General features: G+C 38.2%; 1 protein-coding gene across 1 annotated transcript in view; it reads right to left on the bottom strand.

The window, feature by feature from the left end:
* Positions 1-2,535: 2,535 nt before the first annotated feature.
* The window catches only part of LOC124077206 (contactin-associated protein-like 3), a 60,413-nt gene continuing 44,282 nt past the window's right edge, over positions 2,536-18,666 (bottom strand). The window contains 5 exon segments of the mRNA XM_046421454.2: positions 2,536-2,652; positions 5,224-5,360; positions 9,581-9,687; positions 17,539-17,612; positions 17,614-17,711. Of these exon segments, the coding sequence (XP_046277410.1) occupies positions 2,536-2,652; positions 5,224-5,360; positions 9,581-9,687; positions 17,539-17,612; positions 17,614-17,711 (533 nt within the window).

Genomic DNA, 18,666 nt, shown 5'->3' with positions numbered 1-18,666 from the left:
TCAGAGATGAAATTTAGAAAATTCAGAATATCTATAATTCACAGAATTAATGTCTCATATTTTATATTAATATGTGTGAACAATGCTTGTTGCATTTGTGAATGAAACAGAGAGCCTCAGCAAGGATTAGTGGTTGATCATTAAATCTTATCAGCAACAAACTACATAAATAACAACAACAGAAGCAGTTGTTTAGGTAGCAAAATGAGTAGTTGCAACAAGATTTTGCATCTGCATAGGCTTTATTTTCTCATTCTGTGCTGCCTTTGCATTTTAATTTTTGGTGATGACAGGGTAGGCTAAGCACACTTATATCAAAGAACCTCAATTCCAGCACAGTAATTTTTAGATCTGCATGAATGTGAGAATGTCTAAGGAAGCTAATAAAAATAGAGCCTGTCCTAGGATGTTGCACAGAAGCCACTGGTAGAAAGCAAAGGTGCCTCTTGGGGTATTAAGATGTGTAGAGCCAGAGAAGCAGTACTCAGCTATGATGTGATATGCCCCACACTGAGGTCACAAGCAGTGGGAGCCAGCTGGTCATTATAAATTAACTTATAAAGTCACATCCAAACATATATATATATAAAAATCTCCACTGCCAAGGATGTCATGACTACTCTCTGGGTTTTAAGGATACCTATTACACATGTTCTTATAATCAACAGATCCTCAGTTTATATATTCAAAACTGGAATTCTGGGCTCCCTATTCAAATATGTTCCCTCCCAAGTGGTCTCCATCTCCTTTGATATGTCTATACCTACCTGGGCTCAGATAAGACAATGGAGTAATTTGTTTTTTGTTCCTTCCTTTCTCTGGACTGATATCTGGTCCATAACTTCTGATGCCAACAGTTCTTACCTTCTCTCGTGCTCCAAATTAGCCTGCAAATGCCCAGCTTGGCTCAATAACTAAAGCAACATCTTAGCCAGTCTTGCTTCCAGAAAAGTCATGGCATGGTGGCTCAAAGCATGAACCACGCTACTGTTGTGCATCCCCAACATGCCCCTTTATAGCCAAATGACTTGAGGGAAGGGCCACTGTAGGAATAACATGGATGCTGCCATCTTGAATCACTGCCACCATGACTGTGTCAGGTTAACCCAGTTGGGTTTTCCTGTATAGTTAACCGAGGATGCTACAAATAGAAACATTTTAATTGCATTTAGAACTTTCTAACTAAGCCCTGGCACCAGGAGTGTGCCTGATTCCTAGCTTAAGATAAGCCAGGTACAATTTGGCTTTGATGAAGTCACTTTTATCTTAATTGGTCTTGCTGCCACCCAGGATCACGCTTCTGTAAGTTCTCCAATTTATTGCACCCTCCAATCCTGGATCTGTTGGCCTCACCTCTTTCTCTGGTCTCAGGACACCTTGGAGCCAGTTCTCATACACTAGGACTGAATTGTCCTAGAATATGCACCTTCCGCCCCCATTCTATCATAGCCTTCCAAACACTGCAGGTACCCTCCGTTTCCAGGGCCTTTGTACTTGTTAATTCCCTCTTACTAAAGACTTTTTCTCTGTTTTTCTCAGAGCTGGATTTTTTCAATGAACTTGAGGAACTTTCTAAATGAGTGCTTTCTTAATCCCTCTATCCAAATTTATAATTCACCTGTCAACAGTCAAAATCCCCTTTTCTCGCTTTATTTTACTTCAGGGGACCTGCTGCCCTATGTTGCACTGCACACGTGACTCACTGACTATGCTAATGTCTGGTTCCCCACCCAAAAATGTGCACTCCACAGTGCTGGGATGTTATTATGCTTCACTCCCAGCTGTATTTATAGCAGTACCTTGTTGTCAAATGTTATTAGACACTTTATTGCAACTCCTCAGTATTGTATCTTTTCAAAGATGTTTCTTCTGGTCACCCTGGGGAAGGAAATGATATTCTCAACACATAATTTTCAAGTCCTTGACCCTGGGTATGAATTGACCAGAGTATTAGCAAGCTGATTTTGCATTTTCTCTCCCATAGGCAGAGGTCCTTTATTAAATTTATGGCAACAAAACTAAGCTTACATTAGTTATATCACTATGTCACATATTGGCCCAAGTTAACCGATATCAAAAACTGAGCATCTACTTTTTTTTTTTTTTCATGTCTTACCATTTAGACTATAAGTACCTCTGCTTTCTGGAAGATGTTGTTAAGTTTCAGTCTTAGAAGGGTAACAGCAATTACAAAGAATAAAATCAAGTTAGTATCATTCCATATGATTAAGCATTAAAACAAAATGCTTTTGAACCAGTGGTATATCCAAAGGGACTTTATATATTTGTACAACTATCTTGTCATGGCCTGAACCACATGTTCACCTATGATGATTAAAACACTTTCTGTTCACTACAATCAAACTGTGGACAGTCAAAAAATCAATTTCCAAGTCTTCCCTGTGACAGCAAACGTCTTTCTTTATAAAGGTGACCTACCTTAGCCTTACCAAGTCTGCTGTGTTAGTCATCTTTCTGTCACCACAACAAAACACCTGAGATAATTAACGTATAAAGAGTAAGGCCCACTTGGGCTCACAGTTTAGGGGTTTCCAGTTTAACATCAGGAGAACCCCATGCTTTGGGTCCCTGGTGGGTGTGCCAGATGGCAATGCTGTGGAGTGCCTGGAAGAGCACATTGCTGTCATCAAGCTAGGAATCAAAGGAGGAAGAAGAAGAGACAAAGGTCCCACAAGCTTCTTCAAGAGTACGTCTCCAGAGACATGAAGATCTTCTCTAAGGACCACTTCCGTAATGTTCTTCCAACTCCCAATTGTGCCAGTATGGAAACCAAGCCTTCCATACATAGTCCCTTGGGGACATTCAAGACCCAAACTGTAGCACCTGTTAACAGTTTGTTAGCAAAGCAGATACAGACACCAAAACCTTACTGATCATGGAATGTCCTTGGGATTTTCTATACTTTTCTATGGATTTTGGGTTTTTTCAATAGATGGATCTTGGGATTTTTCAATAGATATGGATCCTGTGAACAGGGTTAACACAAAATTATGAAAATCTTTAGCATGCCCTAGACGTCAGTGATAATTAAACTCCTAACTAATAAAAGAGAAATGTATAATTGGGATGCCACTATCTTTTAAAAACTTATTTGTTCCTGCCTGATCCGCAGTAATGAAAGCAAAACAATTAAGACCCTGAATAACTTGAAAGCCTGGTATCATCTCTGGCACTGACAATATCTAGGAAGATCTCCTTGGCTGTTTTCCCACATATTTTATTGATCACTCATCTTTTGGCAAAATTAAGCCAGTGCATTTCTCTCTGCAATCACACTGCAATGTTTCTGTCAGTATTGATGATAAAATGCTTGCCCCAAATTCTAAAACAGCTAAAGGCACATTCATAGCAATGCCTTGAGAGCTCTCACACTTGACTGGTACACACTCAAAAAGGAATATATATATATATATATATATATATATATATATATATATATATATAATATATATATATATATTTCATCTTAATGCTAATTGCATTGTATGATTAGTCACTGCCAAAATGTTCAGACTTTGTTTTACCCATGAAGAGGTAGTAGGTATAAAAACTACATCAGGATTTTTTAAGCTATTTGAAACCTTCATAAATTAACCCATGGATAATTCCTTCCTTGTGGAAGTTACAACTTTATCAAGACAGTATATAGTAGTAATAACAGGGATACCAAATTATAGCTAAGTCATAATTACCTTAGTATCATCTAGAGTTGATTTTTTTCTGAACATTATTTCAGATGTGTAGGGTCAAGTTATGCAGAGATTGAAGTACCTGTTTCTATACCATTAGGGTAATACAGAAACAGTTCTCCAAAGGAGGGCTGCCCCTTTTGGTTGGTGAAATGATGTTGAGAAGGAAAGCTTATGCACAGACACAGTTACAAAGGAATGGACAGTGCTGTATGTTCAGAGAGGCCATGGCTCACACCAATTAAGTTAGGGTAGTTATCATCCACTAGACTTGATTTTTTGAGCTCCTATACTTGCAGGAGCATATGTCACATAGAAAGAGTCAAGGATTTATGTACAATATGTATTTATTGTTATCTACCACAATTATTTTAAAACTGATTTTCTAGGTAAAGAAGGTATTCCTTCACACATTGTTGCATATGAATACATGGTTACATGAAGTACGTATGTTTAGAAACATCATTTTTTTCCAGAAAAATTCATGTGATTATGTGGATCTAAACAAAGCACTCTTTTTTTATATTTATTTTTCAGTTTTTGGTGGACACAACATCTTTATCTTATTTTATGTGGTGCTGAGGATCAAACCCAGCGCCCCGTGCATGCCAATCGCATTACCGCTTGAGCCACATCCCCAGCCCCTAAACAAGGCACCTTAAAAGTACAGAGTAGAATGGTGGTTTCTGGGGATGGGCAAGAGGGAAATAGAGATATGTTCGTCAAAGAGTGCAAAGTTTCAGATATGAAGGATGAATAAGCCTGGATAATGTAATGTACAGTGTGATTATAACCACACTGTACTCATTATTTACTAAGACAGTAGATCTCAAATGTCTCACCAAAGAAGAGAAAAAAAAGAAAGAACTATAAATGGCATAGGTGATGACTATGCTAACTGGCTTAATGAAGGCAAGCATTTCAACATGTATACATATTTCAAAACATCTGGTTGTATACTTTAAATATATAATATATATATATATATATAATATATATATATATATATATATATATTTGTCAATTATACCTCAATAAATCCAGGATAAAAATATATATTTTAGAAAGATTCAAAGACAGCAAAGAGCACTTTTTCATAAATTTAGAAAGAGAATAGTGGACTGGGAATGAAGCTCAGCTGTAAAGCATTTGCCTAGCAGGTGTGAGGCCACAAGCTCCATCTACATCACCATGAAAAAAGAGAGTGAACATTCTCTGAAGTTTTTGACATTTATGGATGTAAAAAAAAATCATCCTTTTGCTTTAGACTAAAAGCAAAAGACTTAGTGGTAATTATTTCACAAGGAAAGAACATTTCCAGAAAATAATGACACAACTCTTAATCACCACCTTTTAACTGCTTTATAACATTTTTTAACACTTTTTGGCCATCACATTACAATCACAATGCACATCTAAATAAGCATGTCAACTTAAATAAGCAAGTTAAATGCTTGACTTTCTTCATTTTGGTTTTGTACACAGCAAACACACATAGGAATTTAACTATTACAGAAAAGCTTAACATACCTGTCATGTTCCAGTACACAAGAGCTGGTCCCAGAGGGCCACTTCCATCTGAGTCTATGAAGTAGAAGCCTGAAGAGTTTCCTCTGTGCTTGTAAGCTTCACATGATCACTCATACAGAGCTGCAAAGAAGATACAGTATCACAGAGGGGCTGTGAGGGAATGGGCTCCTCTCTGCTGCTCATGGCATGGGACTTTTCTCCCATGACATTCATCCTGCCATTGCCTTTGGTCACATCTTCTCTAGGAGGGTGTTCTTCCATCTCAATCAGGCAGCAGAAAGATTCAGAAGCACAGAGTGAAAGATTTGGAGATACTACTGTGAATCAGAATCCTACACATTCTTATTTTCAAAATCAAGCAAACCAGACTTCTCGTCTAGTACAAGTTCTACCTCATAATATTTTTAAGCATCTCAAGTACACCTGCCTAAATGTTGTTATTATCTAATAATCATTGATTTTTTTTTAAAAAAAACTTTACTCAGTAATTACATCTTTTGTTCACTTAAAACAATTCATATTTAAAACACATTTTTCCAATGAGTTGAATTTTACATATCAGCAACTTTTAATGCCATTTTAAATTCATTCCAAAAAGACACTTCCTTAAATGCTTTGCAAATTGAAATTTAAAAAATCAAAATATTGACATGACTTTTTAAAATTTTGCTTTATTCTAATTCATGACTGACTTCTTAATTTGTACACAAATGCTTTGCTATGTACAAGGCAAGAGATTAAAATCTGCAGATGGTGAACCTAATTGATATTTAGCAATTTTTAATGAGTAGTCAACCTAGTGTGGGTCACACATTGCCTTGTCAGGAAACCCTTTGGAAAACCTCAAATGCAGGTTACAACTGCTAGGAAAGAAATGCAAAAGCATCAGACGAAGTGTCCACAAAGACAGACTTGGGCAGTGGTTCAGCAAGGGACACAAGACAAGACATACTAATAGGATATAAACTTAGGCCTTTCCACAGCGATGGCCCTTTCTCTCTCTCTCTCTACACACACACACACACACACACACACACATGTGTTTATATATATTATGTGTGTATATTTTATATATGTACTGATATATAACCTATATACATTATGTAACACACATGCACACACATATATATATATATATATATATATATATATATATATATATATATATATATATATATATATATTCCCCCCATTTCAAATAGTTAAGAATGACCCAGGGAGGAGAATAAAAGTTATTTTTCTCTCATCTCACAGAATAAAAAGTACAGAGTAGGGACGAAGAGCATGAGAAGACGATTAACATTAAACAGGGATGAGAGGTAGGAGGGAAAGGGAGAGAGAAGGGAAATTGCATGGAATGGAAGGAGACCCTCAGGGTTATACAAAATTACATACAAGAGGAAGTGAGGGGAAAGGGAAAAATAATACAAGGGGGAGAAATGAATGACAGTAGAGGGGTAGAGAGAGAAGAGGGGAGGGGAGGGGAGGGGAGGGGGGATAGTAGAGGATAGGAAAGGCAGCAGAATACAACAGACACTAGTATGGCAACATGTAAATCAATGGATATGTAAATGATGTGATTCTGCAATCTGTATACGGGGTAAAAATGGGAGTTCATAACCCACTTGAATCAAAGTGTGAAATATGATATATCAAGAACTATGTAATGTTTTGAACAACCAACAATAAAAAATAAAATAAAAATAAAATAAAAAGCAAAAGAAATGTCTGCTTAGTTCAAGGATACTATAAAAGAAAATGTTCTTTGTTAAATATGGTCAAGGGTCTAAATCAGAGGCCACCAAATCAAGAGTCCAACTATTACCATCTCCAACTGATGGAAATATAAACAATATAAATTGTTTTCTCAACATTCTTGGCTTTGGGCCACTAATATTCACGTTTCCATAAATAAACAAACATGCCAATAACCACCTAGGAACACAGCTCACAGTGATACATACACATATCAAATTGCCTAGAAGAACAAAAAGAGGAAGAATAATTAGGAAACAAAATAATATAAACGGGAATGTAAATATGCAATAATTTTAAACTTAGAACCCCCATCCCTGTCCTCTATCCCACATAAAAATAGTGGCTTTATGATCACTTGGTTTTGATTTGGCAATATCCAACTTTCTTTTGATATATCCTTAGAGAATCACAATAAAATCAATTCATTAACAAACTAAATCATGTGCCACAGGGAGAAGACCCTTTACATTTATCAATAAAGTTTCTCTTCTCAGTGTTACTTAGAATTATGTTTAGATCTCAGCTACTGATAACAAACACATTTAGTTGGTATCTGCTTTGTCTAAGACACTTTTCTAATGTGATGAGGGAGCTGTAAGTAAAAGAGACCATCTCAGTGTTAACTCTGTGACTGTGACCAAATCCCTAGCCCAAGGTTAGATGTCTAACTCCTTTCAAAGGAGACATTCCTTAGCAAATTCTTACCTACCAATGTAAAACTCAGTGAAGATGCGAGTGGAACTGATCACTGGATATAGAGGGGGGAGGAGTCATCTTCTTTTGCTTCTCTGTGGAAATCCCACATCTGGAGACCCAGGGGTCTCATTCCAAATCCACACTAGTTCCCTGAGATTCAGTTCCTGCAAAGTTAGATTTATGACAATCCATTCTCTGCATTATGCACCTCATAGTTTGTACCGGAATAAAATTAATTCACAAGGAATAGTTGTTTTTTTTCTTATCCCCACTCAGTCCTGGGTATTAAATCCAGGGCCTTGCACATTCTAGGAAAGTGTTCTACCACTATGCTATATCCCCAGTCCTTTGTAGTCTTTATTTTGAGACAGGATCTCAGTAGGTTGCTGAGAGTCTTGTTAAGTTGCCAAGGCTGGCCTTGGACTGGCAATGTTCCTGCATCAGCTTTACACATGTGTACACTACTGCACCAGGACCATGGAAGGGTTTTTTTTTTAATGATACAATGCTAGTATCCCCCTATCAGGAGGGACTGAAGGAAGCAGACATGAAATGTCATACTCCTCCTCTAAAGACCAAGGGAGAGGGGAAGTACTATGGAGACAGGACCCCAAGTATCAGGAGTGACACACAAATTAAAACACCAACCAACCAACCAGCAAACAAACAAATCTAAAACAAATAGAAGCAAAAGCTAATAATTAGAAAAAACATGAGTATTTCATGGGCTCTGTCATATGCTTCTAGAAACTAATGATTAGTGGTCAATAAGATTTTATTAGCTTGAAAACTAAGTAAGCTGTAAGTAAAAGGGACCATCTCAGTGTTAACTCTGTGACTGTGACCAAATAATCTGTGTTTATATCTGTGTGACAGAGAATAATTCTTGAGGAAGGAGATGAGTGGTATTTGACAGTCCTGGCTCCAGTCTTAGAGCTATAAGTCTGCTGTCAATCTCCTCAGCCTCCTTCCTCCCCCAAGTGCTAAGTGTAGGTGATAATAACTCTTATCTCCTATGGTTGTTTTGAGTATTCAAGGAATAAAAACATGCAGAGGACTAAAACTGTGCATGCATTTGATAAATTCTGCAGATATTAATTCTTTCCATCTCCTTCACTATCAAACAACAGCAAGACTGGGTGGGACCTGAAAGTTTACTATTTTCTCTTCATTTTCTAGAACTACTGCCACATTTACTCCTCGTCTGGTACTTCTGAGGTGTTCCTCATTCAATTTTATATTGACATCCTGGCCACACATTTTCTTTAGAAGACAAGAAAGAACTGAGAACTGAGAAGTATATGTGTACCCAGATCAAGGAACAGAACAAGATATCACATTGTTTGTTTTTCATTTTTCTTTTTCTTTTTCTTTGTTCCAGAGATTTAATGCAGGGGCACTCAACCACTGAGCCACATACCCAGCTTTATTTTGTTTTTTATTTAGAGACAGGGTCTCACTAAGTTGCTTAGCACCTTGCTGTTGATGAGGATGGCTTTGAACTCACAATCCTCCTATTTCTGCTCCTGAGCCACTGGGATTATAGGCATGTCCCACCACACCCAGCTCACATTGTGTGTTCTGGGTGCAGTTTATTTATTTTTAACCTCCTGCTATATTTTATTTTACTACACTTATTTTCCCTTTGCTGATTCTTTTCCTTTTTGCTCTCTGTGTTCTTCTATTTGATACTATGAATTTTTAAAGCTACTTTGACATCAATGGGAAATAAAATTGATCAAAAATAAAGCAGCTAAAAACAAGTCTGTAAAAGACTATTGCTTCCTGTTTTCTGGTACATGGGTGCATGGACACAAACACATATGCACAAAAGGATGAATGGGATATAAGAACAGAAAGGAGAGCCAGTGGGTTGTGTGGCTTACAGGAATGGCAGGTGGCTCCCACATAGCCAGTGTGAGTGCAGTCGCAGGAGAAGGTGTCCCAGGACTGGGAACATTCACCCCCGTGTTCACAATAGCTGGGCAAACACCTAAAGAAGGACAGACAGACACACTGCTGTTTCCCACATTCAGTCATAATAAAATGTGCATGTACAGGGAAAGATGAAGGACAATAGTCAACGGAAACCTTTCAACAGGACCAAAGACTGGAGTTTGTCCTCAAGGTCACTTGACACAACCACAAGTTCGTAAGTGCAGTAGATTCTCATGCATTTGTGACAGATACATTTTCAACACTTTGTTTTTTTTATCAGAAAAACTGTTTGCTTCTTACAAAAACATAAGATTGATTTCATACATAATCAGGATATAAATTGCTTGCAACAACCATAGACAGACACAAGGGGGACACATCTTTCCACCACACCCACCTAGAAATGAAACCCAATTTCTTATAAGAGGACACATATGAACACTGACAAGAGGCCTTCCAGATTATCTTCTAAATCTTTGGTTTTCCTTGAAAAAAAAACAAAGGGAAAATCTTCAATGTCAATAAAAATAGGAAACAGGCAAATTTGTTTTTACTTTAAGAAAGAAATATGTATTTGATTTTGAGAGTCTACTGGGATAATGCTTATTTGTAAATTCTGACAGTGTTCAAAACAGATTGTTAATCTTAAAGTGATCAATGTTGAGAATACACTGATAATCAGTTTATACCAGTGAAGGTCACATTTATATTATGAGATTCATACAAAAGCCTGTTCAGCTTACTTTACAGAGTGAATGCTGAAGATGGGATACCCATACCTTGAAAGTCAGCAGGTCAATTACATAGCAGTGGAAGGAAACAGAACAAAATATAGCAGAGATACCAAAAGCCAGACATTTCATACCAAACATTAAAAAACCTGAACTAGTTCTAGTCTGGTTTAGCTGTTCTCTATAGTTCTGACATTATTCCTTCTATATGGATTATACAAGTAGTATCAATGCCAAGCCCAGGATGTTAACTAGAGAGTTACAGCTTCGGGCAGGAGCTCTGGTCTCCATATCCCTCAGCTCTAGCTTTGCAACACTTATGTGCTTCCTGAGATGGCAGACCCACAGTAGAACCAGCAAGGTGCTGCTAGCCAGGATGGTGGAGTGGCCATTCTTCATAGCATAGATGTGGTAAGTGGTGGTGAACTTCCCAGACCTGGCATGACAATTCCTTTTCAGCCCCAGTGTTGGGAGCTTGTAAGGGGGAGGCTGAGGGCATCCTGTATCTGAGGCCTGGTCTTTATGGGTCTCCCCTGAGGAACAGAGTGCCTCACTCTAATACCACCATCCTGACCTTTTATGGCTGGTCAGAAATATCCCTGAGCAGGACTCTGAAAATGGTGGATGAGGAAGAAGGTTGAAGGAGTGAACTCCCTTGTCTATAATGTGAAGGACAAGACTGTGACTCTGAAGAATGGTTTCCAGGTCCAGGTGAGGCCCATAACTCATTTCCTCATGGAGTTTAAACTATGAGCACAGAACACAAAAGCCTCAACTGTTTGCAAAAGTTACAAAACTGCCAATTCTCCTCTTGGGCTTGATGTCTGCTTCTTCCAAGGAGTAGAAGGAGTAGAAACTTTGGGATACCTCTGTCAAAGTTAATCCTGCTTTGTCATTTGGGACACTGACACTAGAATGAAACCCAATTTCTTATAAGAGGACACATATGAACACTGACAAGAGGCCTTCCAGATTTCAAGGGAAAGAAGCCAGATTCAGTGTTAAGGGTTGGAAGGTACACTTCACAGGAGAAAACAGTGATGTCTCTTCATACCCAGGGCTGGGGGGGCAGACCAACCTGCTTACCTCTACCACCAACACCAGGCCCTCTGAAGCTCTTACTTCAGTGGCTGCAGTTAATGGCGTCCTCCAGGCCTGAGGGCTTCTCCCATAACCCCAGTCCCTACATTCCTGGCTAGATCATGAGTCCACAGAGAGGACCAGATACCAGATACAATGAGAAAAATCCAACATGTCAGTGTACCCCACCACATTGGGTGTGTGCCTATGTGAGAGCCTGAACATGCATATGCTGGAATGTTAGTGTGCCCAAGTTATATGTGCCTGTGTGCCGATTGTAAGAGTATACCAGTGTGTGTAAGTGTGCTTGAGTGTGTGCCTGTGTGTGCCCTTGTGTGAATGTACCTGCACATGAGTATGCATAAATACATCTGTGAGAGTGTGTAGGTACATCTATGAGTATCTTATCTAACTTGAATATAGTTCACTGCCAAAGATCTGGGGTTCATGGGGAGCCATGTGCTCAGCACCCTGCCACTGTTTACACAGCAGTGAGGAAATATCAGTCTGCTCCAAGAACAGTCAGAGTCCATGAGAAGGTACCTCATGGCTCCTCCAAACACTGCAAGGGCCTAAACATGTATAGATTCCAAGAAGATGTCAACCAGAGTTGATGTAGAAAAGGGGAACAAGGATTCAGATACCTCTTTATACTTTCATGTTTCAAAAATTGTTAGGAGACCAGGGTTTTTAGCCTGGTGGAGAGCTGATTCTGGCAGTCAGTTAAATTATCCAGCATATATTTACAGGACTTGAAGTGGGAGACGGTGTATAGATTTGCTCATAGCAGCTACTATGGTTGGAACATGTCCCCCAAAAGTTCATGGGTTGGAAACTTTATCCTCAAATTTACATGTTGGCTACAGTTAGAGTAGCTGGAGGTGAGGCTTTGGGAGGTAATTACAGTTAGACAATGTCCTTAGGGTGGGTCCACCATGATGGCATTAATGGCTTTATAAGAAGAGGAAGAGAGACCAGAGGTGAAACACTTGCTGTCTCACCATGTGCTGATGCAGCAAGAAGTCCCTCACTAGATGCAACTGTCCCATCTTGGACATCCAAGCCTCCAGAACAGTGAGCTAAATAAACCTCTATTCTTTTATTTTATTTATTTATTTTTAAATTTTGATACAGGGTCTTGCTAAATTGCTTGGGCTTTGCTAAGTTGTGGAGGCTGACCTTGAACTTGTGATCCTCCTGCCTCAGCCTCCTGAGTCACTGGAATTACAGGTATGTACCACCACACTCAGCTAAACCCCTATTTTTTTTGTAAAACACCCATGCTGTGGTATTCAGTTCTAACAACAGAAAATTCTAAGAAGAAAAGACACTCATAATTAAGAGGAAAAATTCAGTTCACCACCAATGAGCCATTTCGTGAATAGGCAGAGAGAGGTCTTGTTTGCAAATGACTGGGTAGAAGCAGGATCATCTTCTCTCAAATGATAAGCTAAAAAATACATCTATGCTTTTAGGTGAAAACTCCTGTAGGTGACACGTCTCAGTCTCTTCTCAACTTTAAGGTTGTTTGCTTCTGTAGTCCTCCCACTATATCAAGATTTAATAGCTGAACCTCTGGGTCCTGCCCCTCCAAATATCCTGCTTCTCCCACATCATCATTCTACTGAATGACACTAGCCTTTAACCAGCTCTCTACGTGGGATTAGCCTTGACTGTTCCCTTGCCATTACCCCAAAGGCTTGCAGCAAGTCAACCTGTGATTCTGCTCTCCAAAGAGTTTGTAAATCATTCATATTTTCTGGTTCCTTAGTTTATCTTATCCTTATTTTTCAGTTGAGAGAAATTGCAGAAGCTTCTTACCAGGTTTCCTGGCCTCCAATCATACACTGTCTCTCTGTTTTCTGCACCCAGGTCATGTGTCAAGACTCTGTGCTCAGAGTCTTGCTTATACACACACACACAAGTGACTTCTTAACTTCAAGTCCTTTAGCAATTTCCCAGGGCATCTCAGATGAATATTTAAGCCTTCAAGTTAGCACCCAGGCCTCTAGCCTGATGTATCCCATGACTGGAGAGGCAGCCCCATCTCCAACACCCACTGATCTCCTCAACGCAGAACTTCTACACCAGCCATCCACACGGGGGTCAGACTCCCCCTAGCACTGGGGACTTGGACAAGGCTGTTACTTCTACTGCCTGCCTCCAACTGAATTGACTTACCCACCTTCTGCCCCATTCAGGCATCTCTTCCTTTTCCTTGAACAGCATGTCTTGACCCAACAGAAATGAGACAGCTCTCCACATAGTGCCAGAGAACCTCCCACTCCCCACCAACTTTCATTTCATCCTATTTACTACAGAATGGATTGGCATAATTTTCTATAAAGGGAAAAATACTAAATATTGTAGGCCTGTAGGCCACATAGTCTCTGCCAAAACCACACAGCTCTGCAATTATTAGGAGAAAGTGAATATAGACATTATGCAAATGAACTGGTATGGCTGTGTCTCAATTGAACATTATTAACAAAAGCAAGCAGCAGTCCCTGGACCCTGGTATGTCAATTCCTAAGCTGTATCAAGGCACAGCTTCTTCAGGGTGCTGGTAGCTCAAACATTGCACTTCAGAACCCATGGGGGTGGCCTGACTAGGGCAGAGTCAGGCCCCTTTACCATCAATTTGAAAAAACAAAACAGTTCATTGTTTTCCTTTCTGGTATTTTCAAACTCTGTACATTCCACACTTTTTAATATTTTGAAAATTATTGTTAAAGGAATAAATAATATTATATTTTACCTTAAAGTGTTCTGGAACACAATTTTTTAAAAACTAATAAAGAACTCTAAGTTTGTAGTAATTTTCAATTTTTTGTTTAAAAATAAAATGTACAATATGTGCCATTGGAGTTGGCATGGAGAAGATGAATACTCAGCCTGAGACCATGCAGATGGGAAGAGGTGGCAATGATGGTCCCACCGACAGATAAGAAAAAACACTGTGACCAGAGTTAGAGGAAATTGAAATCCTAATATCCAAAACACAATTGGTATAATATATAATTTCCCATTTCCACTACTATCATCCTTGAAGCCTATTATGGTTCAAATATGGAATGTCCCCAAAATCTCATGTATAGGAAGCATGGTCCCTAATACAGCAAGGTTCAGAGGTGGGGCTTTTAGGCAATGATTAGGGCTCTGCTCTCATCACTGGATTAACCCACTGATATCTGAATGGACTGAATGGAGTGAGACCTAGCTGGAGGAAGTAGGTCACTGGGAACATGACCTTGCACAATATCTATCCTGGGACTCTTCCCTTCTCTCTCCCTCTGTCTCAGCATGTGCTCAGCAGCTTTCTTCTGCCCTGATCTTCCACCGTGATGCTCTGCCTTACCTCAGGGTCAGAGCAACAGAGCTGGCCAACCATGGACCAAGATCTCTAATATCATGAGCACAAATAAATTTTTCTTCCTCTTTGTGGGTAGGAAAGCTAACACAAAGTTAACACACTTGCATGCCAAAGCAAGTGGCCATTTTCCCCATAAAGCATCTCTTGGAACAACCAGAAGACAGATCACTCCATGTAGATGCATCCTGATTTGGCTCAGGAAGGGAAATTACATTCCTGTCAGATTACAAACATCTTTTCATAATCTTTTTGTCATTTGAGCCAGGAATAGTCTATATATCAGTAATTATTAATTCCTTTGCCAGATGGATATGTTATAAAATCCCCTGATTATTATGACTGTATTTGAGCAAATATGAATGTTCTTGGCAGGCAGAGAAGTGGTCTGGGTAGATGTTTTGGTGCAGTGCAGAGGGCTGGTGAAAGCCTGGGGTTGGGGATGTTTGTTTTGTCCTGTTTTGAAATGAATCTATTTTTATGGTGTATTGGACATGTAGTTAATAGGTATGGCCTAAAGAATAAGAGAAAAACCAATGTTTTTCTTATTAGAATGAGGGCATATTTTTAGACATTAAACCATCAGAACCATAAAAACTTACAATTAGTGACAATATTACCATACAAAGTACTCTTGGCTATTTTCATAACAACTTAGTAGCCATTAACTCACTTTTTACTTAAGGAAGATTCTCTAATATTCTAGAAATCTCTAAGGAAAGGTACATACATACTTATACACTTCTAAGGACTTTTAAGTGTGATATGGAAAAATATTCTCATTTTGGTGACATTTATACATATGCTCATGTATACTCATAAATAAATAAATATATATATATATATATATATAATATCAGGTATTAAACCCAGGAATGCTTAACCATTGAGCCACATCCCCAGCCCCAACTTTTAATTTTTTTTTTTGAGGCATAGTCTAAGTTGCTCAGAGCCTCACTAACTTTAAATTTTTGATCCTCCTGCCTCAGCCTCCTGAGCCACTGGGATTACAGGTGTGCATCACCGTGTCTGGCTCTGATTCTTTACATAAGACAAATATTGAGAATTCACCACACTTTGTAAGGTAATTCTGGCTATACTAAAACAACTTCCTGTGAGTTCCACAATTATACTGATAACTTAGGCAACTGCCAGTGAAATATGACTTCCAACCTTTGACCTCTAGCCCACTGGACAGTTGTCACCCTGGGTAGGAGCTCTATCCTGAAGATACCAATGTCAGTGTTATTTTATGTCTTCACAACAATAGCGGATGTCGTTGTTTCTGTTCATTTAATTCTCTTTTTAATTATTGTCCATCATTGCCAGAATATTTATATGTTGAACAAGGAAATGTACTTCATAAAATCCATGCTCCGTAGCAATCCTTGGACTAATAAAGTAAGTGACATGGATTCTTAAAGGAAATCAGCACCCCATGATTTGATGTCTGGATCCTCTCCTGACACTGAAACTTGGGCACCAGAGCTGGCTGCAGTTACTCCTTATGAATGATGGCAGTTTCTTTGCCATCTCCCCCAATCCCCAAAAAAACTATATTCTGAAAATCAGGATTGTAGGTTTCTGACTAAAATTATTTGTCTCTTTGATTTCACTACAAAAGAATAAACTGTGAACATGACAACATAAACATTTGCATTTAAAAAATATGAGACAATATTTCACATACTGGAGAAATATGGTCCTTATGAACACATTGCCAAATTGCAATTGTGACTTAAAGTTTATTGGCTATGACATGAAATTTCAATTAGTGATAAATTTAGAATAAACTTCTTGTACAAAGTATTTTACATAGCTATTTCAAGAGGTTCAGAGGCATGGATGTGGAAAGATTTAAGGAATTTGTTTATGTATTCAATATAAACCTTTTGCACACCCTGCTTCAGAAAAGGCATTAAACTGGGTATATCTGGTACAGGAAAAAAAAATAGTCTATATGGCTAAGCTTATCCTTTTAGCCAAAATGATTTAAAAGTTAGATAATATGGTAAAGAAGAAAACTTGAATAAAATTACAATGCTTAACAATTTTATTATACTATAGTGATAAACCTTTGCTTTTCTTATCATCTTCATTGAACTACTGCAGTGCTTAGCTCTGGGGCAACTGGGGAATCTCTTTCTTTATTTTGTTTACAACATTGCTAAAATTCCCTGAAGCATCAACCTTTCTTGAAACAAGATTTACTTCTCATTTTCCCTATAGAAAAGGGAGCTAACCACATATGACTTTGATTTACTGGCCCTCACTGATCCACTATCATTTTAGAATAGTCTAATCTGTATTCTGTAATGGGACAATTTTTAAGAGTATCTATTCTTGTCAGTATTTATTCACATCAGTGATTACAAGCATCAGTAATACTCTGTAAGACTTTAAGTGATTTACAGGTATATGAAAGGAAAATCCATGAGTGTGTCTTCCAAGACAACACTGTTTGAAAGGAACAACTGTTTAAAACCAAAGATGTTGTTCTCTTATTTTCAATGTGTTACAGTTTGGATCTTAAATATTCCCTAAAGGGCTAAGTGTTGAAGACTCAATCCCTAGCCAGTGGAAGGTTGTGGAATCTTTAAGAGGTAAGCCTGCTGTCATGAAAGACATGAAAAAAGTGTGTTTTTACAGTTGTGCCTGTGTTTTTAATTAAAAGAAAGAAAAAAACTGAAACAGGTGTGCTATAATGATCTAGGATGGCCCCTACCTGTCTGTGATGCCACAGGAGTCTATCTGAAGGTCGCTGAAGTTTCCCAGCGCCCCCTGCTGTATTGAGATGGGAATCCACCACTGTGCTGCCAATGGAGATAAGCTTCAGGCAGCCCTGAAACCCTCCCAGGGGATTTTCACATTGAGAGCCAGAGCTGTTGTCAGGATAGCCTGAAAACAGAGACAAAGACAGGAGAAAATCAACAACTGTAACAAAGCTATTTCACAGTATTTATTGTATAAAGACTGTTGCTTCCCTGTTTACAGACACCTGAGGATTAGACTTCCTAAACCACCTGGAAAGGTCACAGATAAGAGGATGTTAGTGGGGTAACAAGAAGAAAAGCTGTAAATAAAGAGAGAGCATGAAAATAATCATTAGAGTCAAGCTTACGGGAAGACAAGAGGAAGAAAAGATGTACAATCCTGCAAATAGTTATGGCACCTTTGATTTAAGTAAAGCAACATGAGAAAACAATACTTGTAGCATAATACTAGACCATATAAACTAAAAGACATGTGACAGTAGTACCAGAAGAAAATTATAGGCATATCAATACTGGCTAAGTTTAAAATGTTTGAAAAGTAATTTTAAATTGAATATTTACATAAATATGCTGAACTTGCCTAAATATTAAGTTAAATATCTACTCTAATGTACATTTGCACATGTATACATACACATATTTTAATATTTTATAATTTTGGTCATATAAATCTAACTTCTCCCATCTCTTTTGAATGTGGCACTTTAGTCAAACATCTTTCAACATTATTTTTCAACACTAATGAACAAAAATTAACAAGCGTTTTTACAATGATATGGCACTGCAAATAGGAGAAAAATTAGCATTTATAATAGTCCACTTATAAAGGGCAATATTAACAATTAAATTTTACAAGTCCTGCCATCCCCACCATTAATCAGTTTTCTGTAAGTTACAAACTGCATTTCCTATATAGTAGTTTTATCTCACACCTCGATTTCTCCAGATGACTGTTATGGTTTTGATATTAGGTGTCCCTCAGAAGCTCATGTGAGACAATGCAAGAAAGCTTAGAGGTATAATGATTGGGTTATAAAAGTCTTAATCTAATGTGTGTATTAATCCTCTAATACAGATTA

The sequence above is a fragment of the Marmota monax genome, unplaced genomic scaffold, assembly GCF_021218885.2.
Source record: "Marmota monax isolate L192 unplaced genomic scaffold, Marmota_monax_Labrador192_F-V1.1 WCK01_AAM20220418_F8-fsc01333, whole genome shotgun sequence".
NCBI lineage: Eukaryota > Metazoa > Chordata > Mammalia > Rodentia > Sciuridae > Marmota > Marmota monax.
The sequence above is the reverse complement of the archived record's forward strand: the minus strand, read 5'-3'. Positions and strand labels throughout refer to the sequence as shown.